We start from the raw sequence: 25575 nt of genomic DNA on the forward strand, positions 1-25575 counted from the left end.
ATGTGCCTGGAGTAACAAAGACCATCCTTCCAGAACCCCTGTTTCCTGGCTGTTGAGGGTACTCAGAGCTAATCTGGGATGCTTGGGCCAGGAGAGAGAATGTGGTCCAGGATATCTCAGACTGGGAATTAGGAAGAGTTACAGAGGGAAGGCATTTAGCATAGCTGCATTCACAGAATAAATACACAACACAAGGGGTCCTTCATGGTAGTGTTTTATTACTTGCATCCCCAATCTGAGTGCTCACTTGGGCAATACTAAAGGAACAGAGGACTTGGAAAAGGGATGGTAGCTGAATTTAATTTAAAAAACCAAAAGCATTGGAATTTTGTCATTCCTGATACTCTTGCAAGTCAATCTTCAACCTCCACTGCAGATTGGGGAAACTGAGATGTCCAAGGGTTTACACAATGGACACAGCTGGTTCTGAGTTTATTGTTGATTACACCTGACCAAACTCCTTTTTCCGAAGTTCACCATGTCTAATCTTGCCAGTGATGGTTTTGGGCAGCTCTGAGACAAACTCCACCTGGTTGAGGATAAAGCAAATCCAAGGTGACTTACCAATACCGCATTCCTCTCATTTCCCCCTCCCCACAGTCCCCCCACAAGATGCCAACATATAGTGGCTTTGATGGGGTCCAGTGAGTATCTAGATTCCCCTCCTCACTCCCTAAAGTTGGATGTCTTCATGTAACTTGCTGTGACCCATGAGATGTGAGTGGAAGTGAAGCATGTCCCCTCTAGACAGAATAGTTTGAGCCATTGAGATGGTCACTGTCTTCTCCATCTCTTACAACACCTGACAGGTATCTCCATGGGGGCTGCTCCTTTATCCAGGTGTCAGGATGAGGGGATGTGGAACACAGGTCCCAAGATAACCGTGGTGCTTGTGTGTGTAGCATGAGCAAGAAAGATACCTTCATCGTTGAATACCTCCATTGCTCAGGGCTGTTTGTTTCCTACAGTGACATCTAGTCCATCCTAAAGGGCAGGCACCATCTAGCCCATACTCTGGGAGGAGTCTGGCCTACTGTCAGAACAGGAAATTTATGCGTGGGTTTGAACTCCAGCTCCGCCTCTTATTGGCTGCAATCTCAGGCATTTGATTTGAGTTTCTGAGCCTCAGTTTTGTGTCTGTAAAATGGGTTGGCTATACTATCTATGATTGTGGGAAGGATTAAATGAAATAACAGTCCATGTAGAGCTCTGTGTCCAGGGCCTGACATACACAGCAAGTGCTCAATCAATGTTAGTCATGAGCTTCATAACATGCATTGGTTGTAAATATTCAGACAACGTTATGTATATTCTCTCATAGCCTTTATTCTTAATGTGTTGGGATTTGTATGTCAAACACACATATGATCTGTACCATCCTTTGAAATTACAAAGTAATATTTAATTTCATGAATGATTTGTTTATTTCTCTATTTTTCACCATTTTTGTAGATAGCATATACCTTTTAAAACAAAGGAAAACAAACATATCAGAATGTATTGTGTATATAAAGAATAAATACCATTCTGTCAACTTTGTTATATGTATGTATATATGTATTGAGTGCAAAATAGAATCTATTTCTTTCTATAAATCATGTTTAAAATAGTTTAGAAGCTGATAATTTGGATTTCTTTTCAAATGTTACAGGATTATAAATAAATAACCTTATTTAGTGATTTTGGGCATTTCTCTAATTTTTCTTGAGGTGAACATACCAGCAATGATGCCTTTTGGGTTTCTGACTCAGTACAGTGGTTTCTATCCAAATAACTCAACTCCATCCCATTTCTGATCCAGACCTGTTCTGCTGCAGAGGTATAAGTCAGTGCTATTGGCTGTTTGAGCTTCCCCTGCATGGCCACCCTATGAGATGTGGGGCAACCAAGCACTGGGAACCAGTCAGGGGCAGCAGTTCCCATCCATGTGTTCTGCTCACCTTCCTCGGGTACTTGTATGGGGCTGTCACTGACTTCACGTGCTGCTGCAGCTCCTTGGTGAGCTGGTCCTGGTCATGAGACAAGAACCCTGGGGCCAGGACAACAAATGCCTTCACCACCTGCAGAACAGCAGCACAGGTTCAGGGTGAGTGCCACAGAATGTAGCTTAAAAAGTCAATGTGTATTCAGTGAGTAAAAAAACAAGGTGACGGTTGAGCCTATGCTAGTAAGGACCTTGAAGCCTTCAGAATAGGGCCAGATTCAAATCCCCATATTTCCAGTTTCCACTACAAGTCTTGAAAGTCTACTTGACACCCTCTTAACCTCAGATTCCTTCTCTGTATAATGGGGATAAAAAAGTTCATTCGGCCGGGCATGATGGTTCACACTTATAATGGTAGAACTTTGGGAGACTGAGGTGAGAGGATTGTCTGAGCTCACGGGTTCGAGCCAAGCCTGGACAACTCGGCGAAACCTCATCTCTACAGTAAACAAAAAAATTAGCCAGGGTGTTCCTGCAGTTCCAGCTACTTGGAAGGCTGAGGCAGAAGGATCTCCTGAGCCTAGCAGGTTGAGGCTGCGGTGGCCCTGAGCAGTGCGCCACTGCCCTCCAGCCTGGGCTACAGAGTAAGACTCTGACTCAAAAAAAAAAAGTTCATTACACATTCTATACATTTACCATGTAATAATACATATAAAAAATCTGACTCATTTAAATTTATTATTGTCCATCTCATCATTGTTAGCACTAACATGTCTATTATTATTGCATGTAAAATTCTGTGCCTAGAATTCAATAAGCATTTAATCATTGGTGCTAATTTATTATCTTTACGTTAGTAATTTTATCACCATTAAATTGCACAAGGCCTCGAACATAGTCAGTGATGAATAAACGCTTAATGAATAAAGAAATGCATGCTCTGGTGCCACATTACTGAGATTCCTATTCTGCCTCCACCCCTAATAATTGTGTCAAGTGAGCAAGTTATTAGCCCTCTTATGCTTTTCTTTCGTCATCTATAAAAGGAGTGTGAGCACTTGGGTTAGTGGGTTTTGTGAAAGTTTAATGATTTGGCACATAGGAAGCGTTCACCTAATATTAGCTGTCATCCTTATCCTAATTTTCAAAGCCACACAGAAGCCACTGTGCCCCCTGGTGACCACATAAAGTAACAGCAAATTGCTCCCTATACCTTTCCTCCACCCTAGGTCCCAGACTGGTAGATAAGACCTGGAAGTTTCCCTGGTGGCTGCCTTCCAAGTGCCCACACATAGACATGATGACTTCTGGGTTCTCCTCACCTCCCCTCGAATCGGGTCCGGGCTGCCCACCACGGCTGACTCTGCCACCGCTGGATGCTCTGCCAAGGCACTCTCCACCTCCGCGGGCCCGATGCGGTACCTGGGGGGTTAATTGATCTGGGGAAGATCTGAGGGTTGGAGTGAATCAAGTCCTCAAATCTCCTACTCTGGAGGTCACATCTTTCCTTGGCACAGAGGGTAAAGGTCATAGGGAGCCAAAGACCAGTAGCCTGCCTGCATCCTGGGCCCAAAATGTGAACACATGAACGTTCAATGCTAATATATACAAGGGTCTGCTCCCCAGGGCTTCTCACTTCACTGCCTCTGCTGAGGGAGGGAGCAAATGCTTTGTCCTCCCAGAGCTCTGGGTGCTTGGCCCAAGCCGCTTCCCCCAGCATGAAATCTCTTGAAAGCCTCAAACTTTGTCTTAAACATTCATGCAAATTCTGCATCCTAGTCTCCATGATATCAGCGAGTTCTAGTTTATTTGATTTGTTGGCTTTTGTGGTATATAATTAAGGTTTACAAACAGATGTTTTGATATCTATATTCATAGTAAGATGACTACAACCAAGTAAATGAACATATTCATCATCTCACATAATCACCCCTTTCTGTTTTGTGCTAAGAGCATTTAAAACACTCACAACAGATTTCTAGTACTTCAGCATGTTTTGAGAGTTTTAAAAACCCTCTGAAATAATCAAGATAAAGTGACATTTTATTGTAACAAAATTTGGTGTAACAGAATAGTGTGTTCTTCTGGAGGTGGCAGTGTGTGTGCTTGCAGCAGGAGTCTGTGTATCCAAGTTAAGCTGAGGGTGGTTTGGTGATTTTTTTAAAAAAATCACATAGTGGTGAGGGACAAGGACTCAGAGCCCAACAAACTCATTTTAAATCTGAATTCCACCCTGTACTGTCTGAGACTTCAGGCAAATTTCTTCACTGGGTAACAACCCTGTTTCCTCATCAGTACAACAGGGATAATAATTTTATCTCCTTTCTGGCTTTGAGTGGTGGGTTATATAAAGCACTAAGAAGAGTTTTTCTGCTTAGTAAGTACTCCATAAACGTGAGCTATTATTATTGTTTTTTTTCTCCTGTGACATCTTGTGCTGTGTTATTGTAGCAGAAACATGTCATAAGCTCCCCCAACCTGGGAACCAAAACAAAGTCTCCCATTCCAATAGATCCTCCACCTTTTTAAAATTGCATAATGTTATATTATGGATTCTCTTTCAGATGCTCTTGAATTTCATTTTGACTGATTCTTCTAGATTTAGGAATTGCAGGATGTCCACAGATACCTGAGATCAGGGCAACATAGACATGGCTCTTTTCAGAATTTGGCTGAGGGTCCCATCATCAATGCATGAAGGAATGTGAGGGCAAGCAAATCTCCAAGAGGCATGTGAGGGTAATAACAGCCACCTTAGGGTCAACCACACCTACCCAGAGGCATTGATGACATCGTCGCCCCTCCCCAGGAACCAGATGTAGCCCTCCTCATCCATGGATGCTCGGTCCCCAGTGTTGTAAAAGTCCCCACATTCCACTTCGGCTGTCTTCTCTGGGTTATCCTGCAAACAGAACAGAGCTCCTTTGTGGAAGGCAGTGAGTTGAGGGATGGAGAGCCACAGCCTCAGGTTCAGATCTGAGTCTGGGTTCTGGCTATGGCTCTGCCTGATACTTGGGCAGGTTTTGTAGTCTCTTTGAGTCTACGTTTGCTCCATGTAAGCACACTATGCCTGATGCTGCTCAATTACCGGATGTTATTAAACCCTTTCAATGACAATTTTAAAAATTACAATTGATTTTTGTGAGGCAGTCCACTAGAATAAAATTTCTATTATAGCATGAACCTTGTTTATTTTATTCACTTCTACAAGCTCAGTGTTCACACAGTGTCTGGACAGATAAGAGGAACCAACAAACATTTGCTGAATAATTTTCTTCCCAAAACCATATTTCATTTGATCCTCACAGAAAGCCTATGAGGCTGGTATTTTTCTTAAGTACATATTTCTCCTTGCGATAATTGTAGATTGGCATGCAGTTATAAAAAAATACAAAATAATAAAGAGTGATCTTATATACCATTTACTAGATTTCCATAGTGATAACAGCATGTAAAACTATACTTCAATATAACAACTGGGATATTGAGATTGATACAATCTACTAATCTTACTTGGATTTCCTGTTTCCCGTGTGTGTGTGTGTGTGTGTGTGTGTTTAATTTTACACAGTTCTATCATCTATGCAGGCTTGGGTATTCACCACTGCAGCCAAGATACAAAACAGTCCCATTGACCTAAACGTTAATCACATGAGCACAGGGGAGGGATTGGCAGTTGCTGGGCGCTGCCAGGGGAAGTGGGGGCATGTAACAACACAAAGGGTACCTGGTCCCAACTAGGGGAAGTGAGGGCCAGTTGGACGCTCAAACTTCACCTGCATGCAGCCCTACGTATGTAATACTTACCTGTACCCCACATCTCTATAACAAAATACAATTTTAAAAAGTCCCATCATCAAAAAATCTCTGATGTTGTTCTTTTATAACCACATCTACCTCCCTCTTGTTCCCTCTCCTTCTCTCTCCATGTCCCTAACCCCTTGATAACAACTCACAAGTTCTCTAATTAATAATTTTGTTGGTTGTAGAATGCTATATAAATGAAATCGGAATCCAACAGGATTTTTTTTTCTCTGCTTAATTTTTAGAAACTCACTCAGATTGCTGTGTTCATCAATAGTTTGATACTTTTTAAAATCACTGAAGAGTATTTCATGCTATGAATGTATCTCGGTTTTTGTTTAACCATTCACCATTGAAGGGCATCTGGGATGTCTCCAGTGTTTGGCTATTATGAGTAAAGCTGCTATGTATATTTGTGTAAACATTCTTGTGTGATGCTGACATTTATTGTAACTCTTTTTTAAAAAAGAAAGAAACATGCTCAGAGAGGCACAGGAACTTGCTCAAAGTCACTCAGCTGGTCATTGAGAGGGTTGGTATTTAAATTTAATTTTTTGCTTCAAAGCCTATTCATAGACCTCTAAGCAATCCCTCTTGGGCAATATGAAATGATTTTAGGAGGTACCTGGAAATTTAACATTGAATTACAATGTTTAAAAATATTTAATTGAGTCTTCTGTTTTTTTTGCTTAACTTCCAGTTGTTGTAATTATATCAAGAAGACTCTTGGTTTTAATGCTGACAGGCTTTTAAATCTCTGGAAGTACCAAAATGAAGACAAGTTTCAAGATATGAGCTTTAAACAGGAAAATGATTTAAATAGAATTTAATATAATTGCTGTTTTAAAAAATATAGTTATGGTTATAATTGCATTGTTTTGTCATTTGTGATACAAGATCAACTTTTTTATCGAAACAATTGTCTTAAGGTAATAATGAATTGATTTAAACAAAAATATAAGTAAGAAATGGTATAGATGGTGTATAGATATAGCAAAAAACAATAGATGTGGACACCAATCACCAACATTTAGGAAACACTGCACAAACAGGCACTGTGATGCTTCACCCCCATTTATGAACCACTTGAACCGCTGTCTTACTCAGTGCACTATGTTTTGCTATTGTTCACCTGACACACTCTTATGGTCGATCTTTCCAGAAGGAAAAGTATATTAGAGATTACCAGATGCTGGGGGAAGAAGGAGTGGGATGCTATTGTTTAATGAGTACCCCTTTTGTTTAGGACGATAAAAACTTTGGAGTTGGATAATTGTGATGTGTGTACACCATTGTGAATTTACGTGATGCCACTGAATTGTACACTCAAAAATGGTGAAGAGAGAAAATTTTTTGTTATATTTAACCTCAACGAAAAAAAAAGGCCTCTATTTCATTGAAGCCTGGGCATGGTGGCTCATGCCTATAGTCCCAGCACCCTTAAGGCCAAGGCAGGAGGATTGCTTAAGCCAAGAAGCTCAAGAAGAACCTGGACAATATAGCAAGACTTTGTCTCTACAAAACATAAAAAGATTAGCTGGGTGTCCTGGTGTTCACCTGTAGTCCCAGCTACTCAGGAGGTTGAGGCAGAAGGATCACCTGAGCCCAGGAGATCAAGGCTGCAATGAACCGTAATCGTGCCACTGCACACCAGCGTGGATGACAAAGTGAGACTCTGACCAGATAAATAAATACACGTTTGAATACAATGAGAATCTGTGAAATATACAGACATAAGTGTGAGTTTACGTGAGGATACCTTTGGAAAATAAAAACATGTCATGCTTAATACAAAAAAAGAAAGAAAGAAAGAATAGAAGAACCATTCTTTTGAAGCATCTAATTCAGTTTAACCTGGCTCTCTGTGGTTAGACTGAAGCACCAATTTTAAAAAATATCCTCAAATGATTCTAAAATGTCAATACATAACTGTGGTTCCCAAAGATACCTGCGTGTACATATTCATGTTTAATTGTTCTTTTATCCAACCTTGACATTGTGCACTGAGAATTAAGGCTAAGACCTGTATGTTGGGTGCCTCTGTATCACACAATGTTCAACCCCAGCTGAGTCCCCCTGGAGCCACAATGTGAGGAAAGCAGTGACACTGGGACAGCCTCCAATGAAACGTTTTTGGAGAAAGGAGAGTCTGGGATCAATTTTAGGAACTGGTCACTCATTCATGGCCAATATCGGAAGATAAAATTTTCTTCTATGTGGTCATTACTATCCTGGGAGGGCTACGGTTTGTTCGATCAAGAGTTTCAGCAGTCTTCTTCATGGTCCATCCCAGTTTTCTCTAATCTCTGGATTCCTCCTTTAGGGTTTTGGTCCCAAGATACTGGATTCCAGACCTACCATTTATTTGATGAAGAGACAACACTGAACAATTTCACCATACAGTTTTTTCCTCTATAAACTAGGGAATATAGAGCTCCAAGGAGGCTCAGCTAGGATAAGTGATTTGCCCCCCCCCCGCCCCCTAAGGTAGTTGTTGGTGTGGGGGATGGTGTTATTTGAATGGAGTCAAAGTCCATATAATCAGGAAATCACTGGAACCCAAGTCTGATGTTTAGGAAGCCAATTTTTTTTCTACCCCATCTGTCATCCTTCAAGTATCCTATGGGTTAAAACAGAAAAAGATGTGTGAATTCTCTTTGAGTTTTCAGTTTAATAAAAGCAGGCTTCATTGAATTGGGTGATAAAGAAAGGTCTTTAGAACTCTCACTACGCAGTTTCCTGTAGGGATAATTGGGGACAGGATGGGGGCCATTACCTCATAGCACAGGAACAGGCCTATCGGCCTGGTGGGGCTTGATCCTGATGCCAATGTTTCCTTCAGTGTTTGGTGGCAGGATGTTGCCTTTGTCATCGATGATCTGAAGCAAGAGGCCTGTGAATTCCACCCTACAGCATTCTCCAACCCATCTTCCCCACCCAAGCATTACCTGGCTCATTGATGGGGCACCACTGAGGATAACTGGGGATAAATAGGTACAGAGATAAAGGAACTTTTCAGAAAATAGAATAAGATTGTCAAAAGTCTTTGAAATCAGCAAATGTGAAACCTGAGTCAAGGTTCTATGGTTCATGGATAGATAAGCATTAACGTGTCTTGAAGCTAGAAAACACTGATCAAGAAAAACAAAAAGCGCCAGCTGGTAAGGAGAGCTGCCAGTGTAACCTCTAGTTATACTTCCCCATCCACTGTGTGTGATGCCTCAGGTTGCTGGGGTGAGCTGCCTGTGTGTCTACAGTAATGCCGATAATGCAGTCTTCAACTATAGCCTCCATAAGAAATCAGAGGAAAAATGGGAGAGAGGAGGAAGAATGATGGGGACAGCATGGCTGGTCCAACCCCTGCTGAGCCCTACCTGTTCCCTGCCAATGACTCTAGAACCAGACCTGGATGTTGTAGGGTGGGATGGGCTTCCCCAAGGAACCCAGCTTGATCTTCATTCCCCGGGAGACACCACAACTTATACCCTGTTTGCAAAAGAAAGAGAATTGGGGTTGGCCAAGGAGATCTTGCTGATCACAAAGCAGCAAGAACTATGCACAGCACCTGCCACCACTCACGTGTTATTTGATTCTGTACCAGGAACCCCTGTGGGTAACTAGAAAATCAGATTTTAGTCTCAAAACATTGGCCCTACTCTGTTCAGTGGCCGTTTTCTGAACCTATATGGGCTGTGTCTGTACTAAGTACAAAGTCTAGAGTCTGGTGTGGAGGCAAAGACAGAAACACAGGGATAATCTGCAGGTTGGGGGCATGTAACAAGGAATGTGCATCATGGTCCAGGCATGTGTCATTTTGCCAGAGAAAGGTCATGAGTCCATTTAACAGACATATACTCAGTAGTAAGATTTCTGTCACAACTCCCTTGCAGTGTTTGTGAAGATTGTGTTAACTGCCTGTGCTGTGCTCTCTACGGCATTACCTCTTCCCTATTTGTTTTCCTGATGAACTTGATTTCTCCTTTATAGCTGCCTCAAGTATCATTCTTTCTGTAGCTGAGTGCTTTCCAGTCAGACAGACAAAGGTTTGAACTTGGACTCCACCACACTCACTATGTGCCATTTCATCTCTCTTGATCTCCTCTGTGAAAGGGGGATAATTTCAACACTACCCTCCCAGAGTGCTTGTAAGTGTGTGAAAAACTCTTTGCACAGTGTAAGACACGCACCAAGTGTTCAATGAATGACAAACACACTAACTATTAATCAGGTCTCAAGAAAAGTCAACTGAAAGATTCTCTCTCTCTGCAGTATTTCCTCCATACTTCTATTGTGGCACACAGGCCATTGTAATTATTCTGGCTTATGTGTTTCCCTCAGTATACAACAAGTATTCCAAGAATAGAGATTGTCCTGTTCACCCCTGTGCTCCCAGCATCTGGCACTATACCTACCTAAAAAAAAACAAGGACCACAGAATCTGCAATGAGAGCATGGACTATGGCTGGATGCTGGCCAGTGTTATGTACTTTTTTTTGCATTAGACTTTTGCAGTCTGGCAAGATTAGCATTATAGTTTCCACTTTAGAGACAGGAAAGCTTCAATAACAGCCATTATGGTCTGTCTTAAAGCCATAATTGGCAGAGTTAAGACTTAGACCCAGGTCTAAGTGCCTAGGAGAGGAAGTTCCTTTCCCCATGACATATCCCTGCTTACACTCTAGGCATGTGAAAAATGTTGCACAGATGAGTGAATAGGTGTGAAAGTGTTTTGTAAAATAAAACTTTCATCTCTTGTTGCAAAGAGTTGATGCAAAGAGACTGAGTCATACATTTAGTGTGTTGCACTCACCCACCCTTCTTGTCCAAATGAGACCTGTGAGCTATACAAGCACAGGCCTGGAATCTCAGCATTTTTCAGGCCTGGAGGTAGGCCAATTAACCACATTATTATTGTTGTTATTTACAAAAAAGTCAGACAAATATGTGAATGGAAACTAAAATAATCATTTTGTACAGAGTCTGAGATGACAGTCATCACTCTGTGCGCTGGTGAGATAAAGGAGAGGTGGGAGAAAGTGGCTCTGTCCATCATCATAAATGGATTAAGAATGTGTTGAAAGAGACACCCACCCATACCCTGGACTATCATTCATGAAGTCCATGAGGTTCCACAATGCAAGATAGTCTAAATGCCCTACCCACCTAGCAGCTCAGTGACACTACGGGAGGACATTATATTTGTGTGTGCATGTGTTTGGTATATACAGAAAGTCTCTCTCCTTTCAGCCACCATGCGAGTATCTCATCATAGAACCTGCATGTTTCTTCCTAAACACCCAGGAATGAAATTCTGGAGCTAGGTTCCAACTATCTCTGCAGGTCTAGGGAGAAATAGTGAAGTGGGCAGGACATGCTGGTGGTGGTCACAATGTTTTGCTGGAGAGAACCTCCTCCCACCACCCCTCCTTGGCTCCTCTGAGCTAGTGATCACAGGGTTAGTGGCAAACGTCCTGGAGCACATTTGTGAGTCTTTGTCCAACAGTTTTCATCACATTCATTGCTTGATAAGTTGATAAGCTTTGAATTTAATTTCTGCCAATTGATTTAAGGCACCTTGACTTAGAACTCACGGGCTTCCTTTTTACTTCCAGCAATGCTGTGTGCACAGTGGTGCCCCAGCACACACATGTGACATGATCTAGTACAGCTGTCTGCTGGGCACAGTGGCCAAGCACACCCTAACTGGCCAGAAGAGATCTGTTCACTTACCGTTTCTGACTGTCCATAGGCCTCATGGAGCAGAATGCCTGTCCTTTTTTTCCACTGCTCATGCTCTTCCGGCAGAAGGGCCTCCCCGCCAGTACAGCAGTGCTCCAGGGTGGGAAACCTGATACTTTGGGAAGGCAAGGTGTCAGGTCTTAGATACTCCACCCCAGATCAGTGCATTAAGAGCTCATAGCTGTTGTTGGAGCACTCATCCTTCAGCTTGCTTTCTTTTTTATTTGCCTTCTGGTCATTTTACTGATGGTGAAGGCTAAGTGGGTGTCACACACTTCCTGTCAGTTCTTGTGAACTCTCCGGCAGGGGTGAATGGGTGCTGAGGCTATCGGGATAAATCAGGGGACTTTGGATTAAATTTGGATGCTGATGTAACAAAAAAAGTATGTTTATCAGAACTCATTTTAGAGAAGCATTTTGTGCGACCAAGAAGGATATTTTTATAAACCATAAGGTGGGGAGGAACAAGATCCTGAAGACACACTAGGGCGATAATAGAACTATAAGCCTTGATAGAGTTTGGATGTTTGTCCCTTTCAAATCTCATGTTGAAATGTGATCCCCAATGTTGGAGGTGCAGCCTAGTGGGGGATTATTGGGTCATGGAGCTGGTCCCTTCATGACTGGCTTGGTCCCATTCTTGTGGTAATGAGTGAGTTCTTATTTTATTAGTTCATGTGAGAGCTGACTGTTTAACAGAACCTAGAACCTCCCTTCTCTCTCTTGCTGCTGCTCTTGCCTGTGACACCCAGGCTCTCCCTCCTCTTCTGCCATGATTGGAAGCTTCCTGAGGTTCTCAGCAGTAGTAGATACTGACAGTACAAGTCTTGTATGGTCTGCAGAATCGTAAGCCAAAATAAATTTCTTTTCTTCATAAATTACTCTGCCTCAGATATTCCTTCATAGCAATACAAAATGAACGAATATAGTTCTCCTGTGGAGCTTGGGTTGTGTTACTGAAGGTCTTTTGTATTTCTGAATGGGTAATTTAGGAGTTGGAAATGAATTGCTCAGGACATCAGGGCAGATTTGACTGTGTGTAGAAATAGAGAGCAAGAAAGGTCACAGGAACTGACGGAAAGAATTCCAGAGAGAAAAGAAAAGTCTGATTGGGCATTGGTAGTAGTTCAGAGGGTACATCATGAGATATAAACCTTCTCCTCCATTTCCCCCATGAAGTTTCCCTAAATAATGCAAAACTAATCACAAAATAATTATCTGATTCCATGAAGAAATGGGGAAAGTGATTGAGGTCTGAGAGCCAGGTGAATCCTGCAGGCACCAGGCTGAGCTTGACTCTTGGTGATGAGGGAAGTAGCAACATCTGGACCACTTTCCCACCTCATCATCTTCTCCTGGTACAGACAGGAGCGAAGGATAGGAAAGTTAGGGTCATTGTAGTTGTCTTCCTTATTATTCTAGAGCTTAATCCAAAGTACATAAAGTAGGCAGAGTCTCAGATGGAGTTGTTAGTTATGCCCTGATAATATTTTCACTGGGTTTGGACACAAGCCATCATCTGAGGGATGTTGCAGAAAGTGGCTGTAATATGAGCTTGGCAATACACCTGGAAATGGAAAATAGCCAGACTGAAGCTTCATGAATAACAGCCTTTTGTAATTCTGAATTAGCTCTTTCAAGATGATCATTAAACTCTTTGACAGGTTAACTCTTGCTTCTAAAACATGTTATCTGTTATTATTGAAGTAGCTCTCTAAAAGATGTTCTTTCAGAGTCTCTAAACATACATAAATGCCCATAAGTTTCAACGGCAGATTTGGGGTTAGCTAAAAATAAGTCCTCAATCCCAGGAAAATTCAAAAATGAAACTGTAGTAAGATAACACTACACACCCTTCAGATTGGCAAAAATTAATAATTCTGGAAATAGCAAATGTTGGCAAGGATGTGCAACCATGGGAATTCTCCTGCTCTGCTAGTGGGAGCAGATATTGATTTTATACCTTGGAAAATAGTGAGGTATTATGTAGTGTCACTTTGACCTGGAAATTTCTCTTCTAGAAACACTCTGTAAAAATACATGTTTATATACACTAGGTTGTGTGTACAAGAGTTCAACAAAACATTATTAATAGCCCTAAAGGGAAAACTACCCAAATGTCCATTAAAGATAGGACTGGTATTAATAACTGGTATTTTCATGAAATACCAGTTACACAGCTGTGAATATAAGCTAAAACAGCAATGTGCAACAACATAGACACATCTTAGAAACGCAGTGTTGAAAAGAGAAGCCAAATATTATAGAATAATGTATGATTACACATATAAATTTCAAATGCATGTAAACTGAAATTATTTGCTTGGGGATATTTCCTTGGGAGGTGAACTATAGAGGAAAGCATAGAGTAAACACTATAAAAGTCAAGATAGTGATTCCTTTAGAGGAGATAAGGAGGCACGTGGAGGGCTTTGGGGTGCTGGAAATGTTATTGTGACTTGGGGAGTGGTTACATGGGTGTTTTCTTTTAAACAGTTCATTAATCTGTAAATTTCTGTTTTATGCATTTTTCTGTATGTTTTTTATTTCATAATAAAAGTATTTTAAAATAAATAAACACACAATGATACAAGGCTCATTGGGTATTTCTCTTGGATCTCTGGGTCCTGTTTTCATTTAACTAATTTGGTTGATAAATATCACCACCAACAATTAACACACACACTGCTCAAAGATCCAGAGGAAAAACAGTCAAACTATGATGCATCAGATTCCTCATGATCCTGCCCAAAGATTGTTGTTATCAAACACTTCTACCATACCTGGTGAAATCCTGGTGCAGAATCATTCGAAATACAGATGGTGCTGCCAGGCAGTGGGTGATGGGGTATTTGAAAAATGTCTGGAAAGTGAAGAGAGAAGAAATATTATTTTACAGTTAAGATAAAAAATATCAACCGGTTATAATCTCCCCTCTAGGAAAGCCCATTTATTCATTTCTTAATTCTTCTAGTATGCATCTATTCAGCATGAGTTGCATAAGTGATATGTGTCAGGTGCTGTTGGAAGAATGCAGAAAGAGTGAGATAACATTCTACCTCCTATGGAGAGTACATAATAATAGGGAGGATAAAGCAGGATTCAAATGATAAAGCGGGCTTGGTAGATATCATAAGAGAGATTGGAAGGAAGTTCTGTAAGAACATAGCAGAGGGAAGTGTTCCTTCTTGTTTTGTGGTCCAGGAAGCTTGGTGGAAGATTTAGCATTTAGTCAGGACATTAGCAAATGGATACAGTGTCTACAGGCAGAAAAACAGGAAAGCTTTTGGACATGGAAGAAATAACAAGAAGCAAAGTCTCAGGAACTGGAGAAACATTTCAGTCAAATCAGAAAATATATCTTATTTAGATCCATTGGAGAGGAATAAGAACAAAATTTATGAAGATTGAAGTTAGTTGGAGCCAGATAATTTAGAGTATAAAATGTCTAGTGTTCATGATTATTTAACTAGAAGAGGGAGTCTTCTCAAGTATCAAGTCTGGGTGAAGCTACTCTAAGAGAGCGAGGAACCGTAAAGAGGTAAGAATGCAGGTTTGAGGATCAGCCTGGTCTACATTCAAATCCTGTTACTTAATTTACCTGCAATTCTTTTCTTTAATCTGTAAAATGAGAATTCAATGTAGTCTTTGTAGACGCATGTGAGGTATAATGAGCACTTTAGGGAAAATCTGGTTGCATTCTCAGTCCCTCTCTTCCTGAACCCAATCAGCTTTTAATCTCTGGATTTGACCATTGCAATATCTCACATTTATGACCTCTTTTAAGTTTTGCTTTTACTGTTATCCCTAGCGTACTGCTCCCATCCCAAAGGATGCCTTTTCATGTTCTGTAGGACTCACTCCCATGCCAGTTATATATATGTGTGTAACCTCACCCCAGAATAGAGGGTTGGATTGATGACTTGGTAACAGACAATTGCCTTAGTCTGGATCACTCTACCTTTAGTTGATCTGGCCTAGTCATTGGGGAATGAAGGATGTCAGCCCAGGAATACTGTGGGCTCCATGTTTGACTTCGTGCATGTGAAGAAGCAAGAGCAATTCTACACACAGAAAGAAGGGAGCACATCGACAGAGAAAAGCAGACAAGACACCAAAGCTGCCTTGATTCCTGGCATCTTTCTGATTCGTGTTTCAGATCCTTGTCAAGCTCAGCTCCTTTCTGCAGTATCATGAAATGTCCCAATGTTTCCCTCCCAAATATTCCTTCTTCTATTAAGCTACACTAAAGTGGGTTTTTGTTAAAAATAGCCAAGGGAGCTCTGCTTATTAGGCAAGGATTAGGGATCATAAATATCCAGGGCATTCTTCACAGCTTGGTTCTAAGTTAGTACTCAGCAAGTGTGGGCTATGGCTATTAATATGAAAGCTGTGTTCTATAACTCATCTTGGAGTTTAATAGCTTTCAGTAGGAGTGTGGAGCAGAAAGCAGAGTTCTCTTGCAACAGTAATATGCATTTTCTTCAAACTTACATTTTGATCTGAATCTGATACAACAATGCTGATTCAATGCTCCACACTTTGAGAAGCCCAGAGCCAGGGTTATCTTATGTTCATGAGCTACTGTGCTTAAAACAATATTTCTCAGCAGGATCCAGCTTTGGACCTGGAAACGTATGTTTCTTCTGGGAGTGTTTTGATATTGGAAGGTTAGTCTTCTTACCTGTACAATGACCTTGGGGTCAAACTGGGGCAGATGATGGATGAATACTGTAGAACCTGCCGCCCATGGTTCAAGCAGGGACCCCAAGACAGCCAGAATCCAGCCTGAGTCCGACAGGCACCAGAAGACATCAGACTTCTTCAGTTGCAATAATTTCCTGCTAACTCCAAAATGCAGTCACCTCAGCTGTGTTATTATGGGATGGGGGTATGATGAAGGATTGAGGACTCTGTTCTCTGACCCTGTTCAGCTAGGGACCTACCCTGTTCTCTCAGTTCATGTGTTTTCAGCAGGACTTTAGGCCACCACCACCCCAGATCTTAAAGGTATACTTCCAAATCACATCGCTAATCACATGCAACTGAAACTGGTTCATTCATACTGCCTTCCTTGAAGTGATTCTCTTCTGATGTTCATCATCACTGTCCAAACCAGATTCCTGGGAGTCAACCTTGACTTCTCTGATCTTCCATGTCTAGTCAAAAGATCCAGTCCACTCTCTCCTGAAATCGCAACTGTGTTAACTTCTTTCATGTTTCTACCACCTGGTCTGGCCACTATTATCTTATACCTGGATTATTCCAAGAGCCTCTAGCTGTTCTTTAACAAATCCATTCTAACTTTTTCCAACCCATTCTCCATCCTGCTGCTACAGTGACCTTTCAAAATACAAATCTGATCAGGTCTCTCTTTTACTAAAGAACTTCTAGTACCTACTCATTGTTTTTCTAATAAGGTACAAATTCTAGGTCAAGGCCCACCAGGCACTGTATAATCTAAATGCTGCTGCCGTTTCCAGTTCTTACTATTGGCCCTCCATCTGACACCATGAGTACCAGCTATTCTCAAATCTCTGCAGTTCCTTGAATACCGCTTTCTATATGCTTTTTTCCTTGCACATACTGTTCAACCTGCCCAGAAAGCTCTCCTTTCTCTCACCTTCATCTCTCCAGGGGATTCGCTACTCCATTGTTATAATTGGTACAAATATCCATTGCCTCCTGTTCTGGCAAACACATGAAAACTTTTCTGCCCACTGTTCTGATTAATAAGTGAATAAGTTGGAAAATACTTAGAATTTTCTCTGTTCTGAATATTGCCAGTTGGAGAGGAGAAGGAGAAGGGATGGAGAGGTTTGGTGTAAAGTTGATTGAATGATTAACCCAAGGCCAGAGCTTCAGCTTCTATGTATTGTTTGTTCTTGGCTAGCAGCAACAGCTTGGCACACCTTTATGTCAGATATTTCCTTCCCTTGTAGTTTGCAGCCGGGAAACTCCAAGTCTGATTTGCCCATAATGGGGGAGAAGAGAGACTCTGTCAACTCAGACCACGCTGCTAGAATATTGTCTTTCCCCACAAAGCTATAGAGCCATTGTCAGGAACACAATGGCTTGTGTGGCTTGCAGAATGCCTTCTGTCTCCATCCACATTTCTTCCACATCTCCTTTGAAGATACTCAGGACCCAAATGTGTCCCCCTTGTTGTTCTGAAGCTTCTGTCAGCAAACATTTTAAATTCCCTGCCTCTACCTCTCAGACACCAAATGTCTCAATGGAAGACAGTGGAAGAAAGAAACAGGATGGAGTCACTGTTATTTCTTTACACACACACACACACACACACACACACACACACACACACACAGACACACACATGCGCGTTCGTATGCTCGCTGCTCGCCCCAGACCTGGGATCCACAGGTGTCTTCTTTTCTACCTTGAAGGAAGGCAGGAATGTAAAGCAAGCCCATGGCTGTGTTTTGCCATCTTTGGGAAGCCTGTGGTCCCACTGGTGAAGAAGATGGCCATCGGGTCCATGGTCTTTGACTTAGTACAGGTGTGGACTGAGGATGCTGATCTGCAAAGGAATTCAAGAACAAACAAGGAAAGTTGTGTTTGCTGTTTATTCCATCCTCTGTGGTTTACACGAAGCATGGACAGAAAACGGTGGATTTGCAACACTGGAGGAAAAACTAGCTCTCCTGGTGTTAGGCATTCAACTGAATAAATGCGAAATTTGGATGAGTGATCTAGCTTTTTTTTACTTAAAAAATTGGGAAAATACAATGATTTAAAAAACTATTTTACCTACATTTAATTACATAACACTGGCTATGATCAAGGCAATGCTCTAAGTGAATTACAGATATAAACTCATTTAATCCTCTGAGCAATCCTGGGAATTGAGTACTATTCTAATCATACCAATTTTTCAGAATAAAAAAAAACAACTGAGGCTCAGAGAAGTTAGACAGCTTACCCAAAGACATACAGCTAGCAAATGGCAGAGTCAGAATTCAAACACAGACTGAGCCATAGTTTGTACTCTTAATTATGCTGCCAAGCTTCTTTAGTTTTTTTTTTTTTTTTTGGTTTATATATAAGCTAGTTTTATAGAAATTAAGTTCTGTGGCCTCAGTGATGGGGGATGAAGAAGAGAGAGTGAGGGAGAATGAGAGTGAAAGAAATCTATATAATTCCTGCACATAATGTATGTCTGCAGGGGCATGAATTCGAGATGACAGGTGGAATCTGTGGTTCCCTCAGTGTGCCTTGATTTGCAGGAGTTTTTCCTAGACTGAGGGGTCTAATGTAATTGTAAATCCAAGTATTCTTGATTTCTTGGAACGGGAAATCCAAGTATTCTTGATTCTGGAGAAAGCACTGGCTCTGCTCTTCTTGCTAAGAAATGGTATATTTCTTTGGGCAATTTGAGAGTTTAGTCAAGAATATTCTTTATTTTAAGCTGTTTCATTAAATTGTCTGATTTCAGAATCTTTTATAATATGTGGCTGGGTTGTAATGTTTGTCTTTTGGGGTTGACATAAAGAACTTTTAAAAATACAGGAGTTACTCCAGGAAAACAAATCCAGCATGTGTAAATGTGAGGCATGCTTGAAGGCTGAAGATCAGAGTTTTGGATGTAGAAGGATCTTTCTCAACTCTAACATTTCCTTAATTTTGGCTGCAAGGTGACTCTCAAGGCAGCTAGTCCCTGGGAGATGGAAAGTGTGTATTCCCGGAGCTGCCTGCCAGCCATGGCTAGACATTCCATTTTTCTTGAAATCTCAAGTTGTACCTTAAAAATTTTTTTAACCTTCATTCTACTTCTTCATATATTATTTTATATAAAAGTTAGATTTTATATATCTCACCTATAAGAAATATGGATCACAATAACTCCCTAACTGTACACATCTCTTAGACACAGTCCCAGGTGTGAGTATACTATCATGAGAGGAGCATAAAAGATGAGCTTCCTGTGAAAGGTTCAACTTTTGCAGCTAAAGCAACTGAGAGCAAAGAAAAGAGGGGAAGTAACTAGCCTAGAGTCATGCAAAAGATCAGTGACATCATTGGGAAGAGACGCTTCTTACCACAAGCTGCTTGTCTCTCAGCACTTGGGAGTACATGGCTTTCTCCTACCTGTCCCCAGAGACCGTATTTATCAGGCCAGAAACTCACTTCACTAGTGTTCGAAAATCCAGCCACCCTTTGCGGCTGTGGTCAGACACCAGGAGCTTGGTTTTTAGAGCAGGGCACTCCGAAGCCACAGAGTCCACCTCTGGGGCAAGAATATCTGTGGTCACGATGCTTTTGGCTTTAGACACTTGTAGTCGGTAGAGAATGTCCTTGGCTTTTAGCAGGGTCGTTCCGGGCATGAAGATAATCCCTGAGAATGAGAAAGGAACTGCTTGTTTGATTTCTTCTTCACAACCATGGGCTTTAGATTGGGCTTGTCTGCATAGAAACTCTTAACATTTTACTATACATAGGATGGTCCAGAGACCAATAGTAGCAGTGCTACCAAGGATTCAGGATCTCATACCCTGTGCCAAACCTACTGAATTGCTATCTGCATTTTAGCAAGTTTTACAAGTGATTCCTATCCACATTAAAATTTGAAAAGAGAAACGTCATAACTACCAACTTGCTCAAGTGTTGAAACATTATAATTGATGATGGGACAAACCAACTTCATACACCTCCTGAGGAGCTGCACTGAGGAAGACACAGCACTGCCCTAATAGTACTGTTTCCAAACATTTTTAGCACAAATTTCATCCTAACGGGTCAGAAATACAAATTTTAGGTACATTCTGCAAAACACCTGGCTTGGGTCTTTTAAAAATGTCATTGCATGCAGAAAAGCCTGGGGAGTTATGCTACATGAAAGGAGACTGAGGAGACATGGCAACTAAATGTAATGCAGTATTCTCAGTTGAGCTCTGGGTTTTTAAAAAGTTTTAAAGACATGAGTGGGAGAGAGAGCACACTCAAATATGGAAAAATGCTAGCAGTTAATGAATCTTTAGAAAAGTGAGAATGAGACTGCAAGAGTAGGGTGTGTGTATGTATGTGTGTGTGTGTGTATGTGTGTGTGTGTGTGTGTGTGTGTGTGTGTGTGTGTGTGTGTAGGAGAGAAAGAATATATGACATTGCACTTGAGAGTGTAGTAATGTGAGAGTTTGAGGGAGAGAGTAAGAAAGAGTAAGATAATTTGTGAAGGAATGCGAGGAAGAGGAGACTATCAAGAAAAAAAGAGGGTAAGCAGAAGAGAAGGCACTTTGTCTCTGACTGAACTGTCAATCCTCAGAAGCCACGCAGGCTTGCTCTGTAGTCCTAGCACAGGATCTGAGGCTACACCTTCCAAGCTGTATTGATGCAAGTCTGGATAATATCCCAGAACCAATTGTCTCTAGCCCAGTTTTGAGATCCATTGGAAACTCCATGCATCACTGACCTGTTCGGATGCAGCCTACACTCACCATCCACCACTCAGGCACTCGGGGCAGAATCAAGGCCAGACCATCTCCCGGCTGAAGACCACAGGTTTGTGTGAGGACATTGGCCACACGGCGGGTTAGGTCTGTCATCTCTCTGAAGCTCCACTTTACTTCATCCCCTTGGTTATTCACCCACCAAAAGGCTGGATTTGGACCTCTCTTGCCCTCCTGAACAAAATCATGCACCATGTGTTACCTCCTGCTTTAAAGGAAAAGGGTACTTATTTGACTAATCCACAGCCATAGTCACATTCCAGTGTGAGGATAGCTCAGGCCTGAGATTTCATTTAGAACATTTATAGAGTCAGTAGAAATTGGAGAATGGGGTGAGATCCAGCAAACTTCTTCTGGCCTACTGTAGACTATAAATAGCCTTTACATTGTCTACTGAACATTTAAATCTCCATTTTGCCATGTGTTTGCATTATCCCCATATGAACAATGGGTTTTGATCCTCAGATTCCTCACTTATAAAGCGGGGACAACAATGCCACCTAGAATATAGTGTAATTTAAATTAGTAAAGCACATACAGTACCTGGTACATAGTAAGTGCTCAATGAATATTACTATTGTCATACCAAAATAAAATAAAAGTGTCTTATTTAATTGACTAATACATTAATTTTTAAAAAACTGAGATACTTCTAGAGATGAGGATCACAACATAGCATACTAGGAAGTCCCACGCCCCTTTTTTCCCATATCAACATCAAGTAAACAACAACAGATAGTCTAAAATAGCTGTGTGTGTGTGTGTGTGTGTGTGTGTGTGTGTGTGTGTGTGTTCTAGAAATAAGCCAAGTGTCTGCAGTGACCCCCAAAAAACCTCAAACATGAAAAAGCAATAATTAAAATGCTAGGACATTTTTGATGTATTGGTTCCCCTTCCCACATACCCTCCCTGATGTGGTGCAGTACAGTGGTTCCTTTCTTGGGACAGAAAGAAAAGAGTGGAACTTGTTTGCAATATTTTGGCTTGTCCAGGGACTGCCTGAGAAACTAATTTCTGTCTTGCATGACTTGGAGGTCAGATGTGAACAGTGGCATAGTTTGAATATCAAGTTGAGGTCTATAAAAGCAGTGGCCACAATGTGGAAAAACTGAGACCCGTGGCACCTAAGCACAACAAACTATAGGAAGAGGAACCCAATTTACCATCTAAGGCCTCGAGAAGAAGCAGGGGTGAGACTTTTAGAGAATCAAGGCATTTAAAAACAGCCTTGTATATGAGAAAATTGGAGCACTGGGAGGGATACACACACAGGTCCAGGAAAGAAAAATGCCAGAAAAGGCCTAAGAAGATCTGATGTCCTTACACTGGGAGGATTGGTGAAGGTCTTCCACTACATGGAACCAGTCTGAGAGAAGTGGCTGTTTTGTTGTTTTTGTTGTCTTTTTCCTCAAATGCCTGATTTTCAACAAAAGATCACAAGGAAAAAAAAAAGAAAAATATGCCCTACTCAAGAGATGAAATAAATCTTCAGAAACCAACCATAAAGAAACACAGGCTTCAGTTATTAGAAAAATATTTTTGAACAACTACCTTAAATATGCTCAAAGAGCTAAAGAACAACACAAACACAGACTGAAATAAAGTCAGAAAAACTAAATATGAACAAAATAATATAAACAATGAGCATTTAAAAAAAGAAACTAAGAAATTTTGGAGCCGCAAAATGTAGCAACTGAATAGAAAATTCACTAGAGGGGTTCAATAGCAGATTCAAACAGGTAGAAGAAAGAATCAGTAAACTTGAAGACATGTCATTAGCAATTATTGAATTGAGGCATAGATAGAAAAAAATTTAAGAAAAGTAAACAGAGCTCAAGGAAATTATGGGTCACTATAAAAAATACAAGCATGTTTTGGCATTTGTAGAAGGGGAAGACAGAGAGAGAAAGGGGCATAGAGCTTATTGGAAAAAGAAATGGCCTAAACTTCCTAAATTTGAGAAAAGACATGGATATACAAATTTAAGAATCTCAATAAACTCTAAGTAGAATATGGAATTTATTTATTACACGTACTATGTTTCTTCTTACATGTTTAAACTTCAGTCACCTTCAAAGTACTTTCCATTTGATATAATATACCTACTGAGATACTTTTTCCACAGCTCAAAACAGTTTTTGAACTGATCGATTTTTATGCTTTTCTTCTGCTGCTTCTTATTTCACCTCTTCCACATCAGCAAAATGTTTCCTTTTGAGGACACTTTTTTCATCCAGGAAAACAAACAAAAAGTCACTTGGGGTGAAACAGGGTGAATAAGGAGGGTGGAGCATGGGAGCCATGCCATTTTTGGTCAAAAACTGCTGAACACTCTGCACAGTGTGGGCAAGGACATGCTTATGGTGGAAGAACCAGTCACCTGTTTGCCACAACTCAGGGCATTTCTTCTGCAAATTGTGATGCAACCTTTTCAAAACTTCCAGATAAAAAATTCTATTGATTATTTGACCCAGAGGAACAAATTCCAAGTGTAGTACGAGGGGCCTGCCCTCCAAAAGATAATACGACTTTTTTTGGAATCCATCATAAACCCAAAGAGATCCATACTGAAACATGTTAAACTCTTAACTCTGAAAGCTAAAGAGAAAGAGATAATCTTGAAAGCAGCAAGAGAAAAGTAACTCATACCATCAAGAGAACCTAAATAAGATTATTAGTGGATTACTCAGCAGAAAAATTGAATTCAGAAGGCCGATGTTATAGTTCAAGTTCTGTTAGAAAAAAAAAACTGTCAGCCAAGAATTTTAGCCATAGCGAAATTATTTTTTTAAAAAAATGAGTGAGAAATTAGGATATTCCCAGAAAAATAAAAGTTGAGAAAGTTCATTATCACCAGACTTACCCAGCAAGAAAAGCCAAAAGAAGTCCTCAAGTTGAAATAAAATGATATCCGAGAGTAACTCAAATAGAAATACAAAGCTCTCTTGTAAATGTAAATACTTGAACAAATATAGAAACCAGTCTTATTGTAATTTTAGTTTGTGAATCCACGTTTTATTTTCTTGCATTATTTAAAAGATAAATAATTATAAATTTATGTCATTAGGTATACAACATACAAAGATGTTATTTGTGACATTAATAGCATCAAGTGGGAGATGGGATACAACTGTAACAGAGTACAGTTTTTATATGTGATTGAAGTTAAGCTTTAATAATACATTAAGAAATCAATTAACAAAATGGCAAAAGTACATTTTTGTAACTATTTTAAATTTAAATGAACTAAATTCTCTAATCAAAATACACAGATTATAAGACTAGGTTGTACTGGGGTTTCAGACAGTCTAGACCCAAGTCCTGCTCCTCTGCTTTTTAGATACGCAATTTCAGTAGGTTACTTAAACACTTGGAACCTCAGTTTCTTGATTTAGAAAATGGGGACAATAAGTTCCCATCTAATCAGAGGATTAAACACAAAGTCGTTGATGTGGCATATTTTTAAAAAGCTATCTGTAACCAAGGTTGCTATTTTTCTTGGGGTCATTATGGAAATGCAGAGAAAGGAAAAGAGGAGATGGGAGAATGATACTTGAAAGGCGTTTAAGATTTGAATAGGAACACATGAAGTCACTAAGATGAAAGTGACAACTCAGACCAACATAAACTTGATAACCTTGTAATTAGAACTTTACACTTGGTCACAATTATGGAGCACTGATTGCATGCCAAATACTTTTACCTGTTGTTTTGTTTTTAAATGACAACCCCATTTCACAAATGAAACTACTGAGACCCAGGGAAGTGAGAAAATAGCCAGGCTGGGAATTGAATCCCCAAGTATAAGCTATTTCTACAACAATGAGGCAAAAACTATCTTTGGTTCTGTGCTTCTCAGCCTAGCAGAAGCAAGACAAAGAGAGTGAGACCACCGCCATCTTCAACCCCTCATCACAATCCCCACTCTCACCTTCTCCATTTGAGCCCAATAGTCCAGCACATCACTTGCAAAGTTAAATTCCTCAGGCGTGTCATAGTCATTCCATCTGAGAACTCCATGTCCTGATAAAGACTGGCATCTCAGCTGCCAAGGTGCAGAATGGAAGCTGTGGGAGGATTTGTGGATACCACAGAGGACCCGGAGCCTCATAAGCAACTGCATGGTGAAACAGTTCTCAGGAACTGGGCAGAGTTTCCAAGTTCCCACCTGAATTGAGAAGGGATAGCTAATAGGTTCATTCTGTAGCAAGAACTTTCTCCACAAAATAGATGCATGTTTCTTGTTCATTCCTAGAGTTATAGCTTTGTCTCAGTTCCCCAGAATCTGGAAGGCACAACTCCATGATTTTGGTGGGGATTTCTCTTCCCAGCTGAGGAACTATAATTCAGGAAATGCTGGGTAGGGACTGTAGCCATGATAAGAGGTTGCTATAAATTTCAGGGTTCTTCTCCTTCAACTCACTGATATTTAAGCCTGGGTTGGCAGTCGTGCGGCTATTCCCTTTGTGGTAGAAACTCACCATTTAAAAGTTCTCTACCCTATGCTACCCTTACTCTGGAGACCTCTCTTTCTGCCACACTTGATCATGTGGTTCACACGTAAGTCATCATCTCTTTAGATGATTCCACTCCCTGACTAAAGTTGATTGGTCCATGACTTTTTAACCTAGGCTGAGTCAATTG

At 40.7% G+C, this 25575-nt stretch overlaps 1 protein-coding gene across 1 annotated transcript; it reads right to left on the bottom strand.

Moving 5' to 3' along the window:
* Positions 1–442: 442 nt before the first annotated feature.
* On the bottom strand, positions 443–25054 carry LOC103272478 (acyl-coenzyme A synthetase ACSM1, mitochondrial-like). The gene is given in 14 exon segments (XM_008069965.1): positions 443–529; positions 1941–2060; positions 3247–3346; positions 4699–4826; positions 8505–8540; positions 8542–8607; positions 9134–9214; positions 11459–11582; positions 14251–14330; positions 16152–16311; positions 17868–18008; positions 19616–19823; positions 20895–21105; positions 24863–25054. Coding segments are annotated over 14 exon segments (1734 nt in total).
* Between the last annotated feature and the right edge of the window lie 521 nt (positions 25055–25575).

The sequence above is a fragment of the Carlito syrichta genome, unplaced genomic scaffold, assembly GCF_000164805.1.
Source record: "Carlito syrichta isolate Samal-C Ts95f unplaced genomic scaffold, Tarsius_syrichta-2.0.1 Scaffold312699, whole genome shotgun sequence".
NCBI classification, from domain to species: domain Eukaryota; kingdom Metazoa; phylum Chordata; class Mammalia; order Primates; family Tarsiidae; genus Carlito; species Carlito syrichta.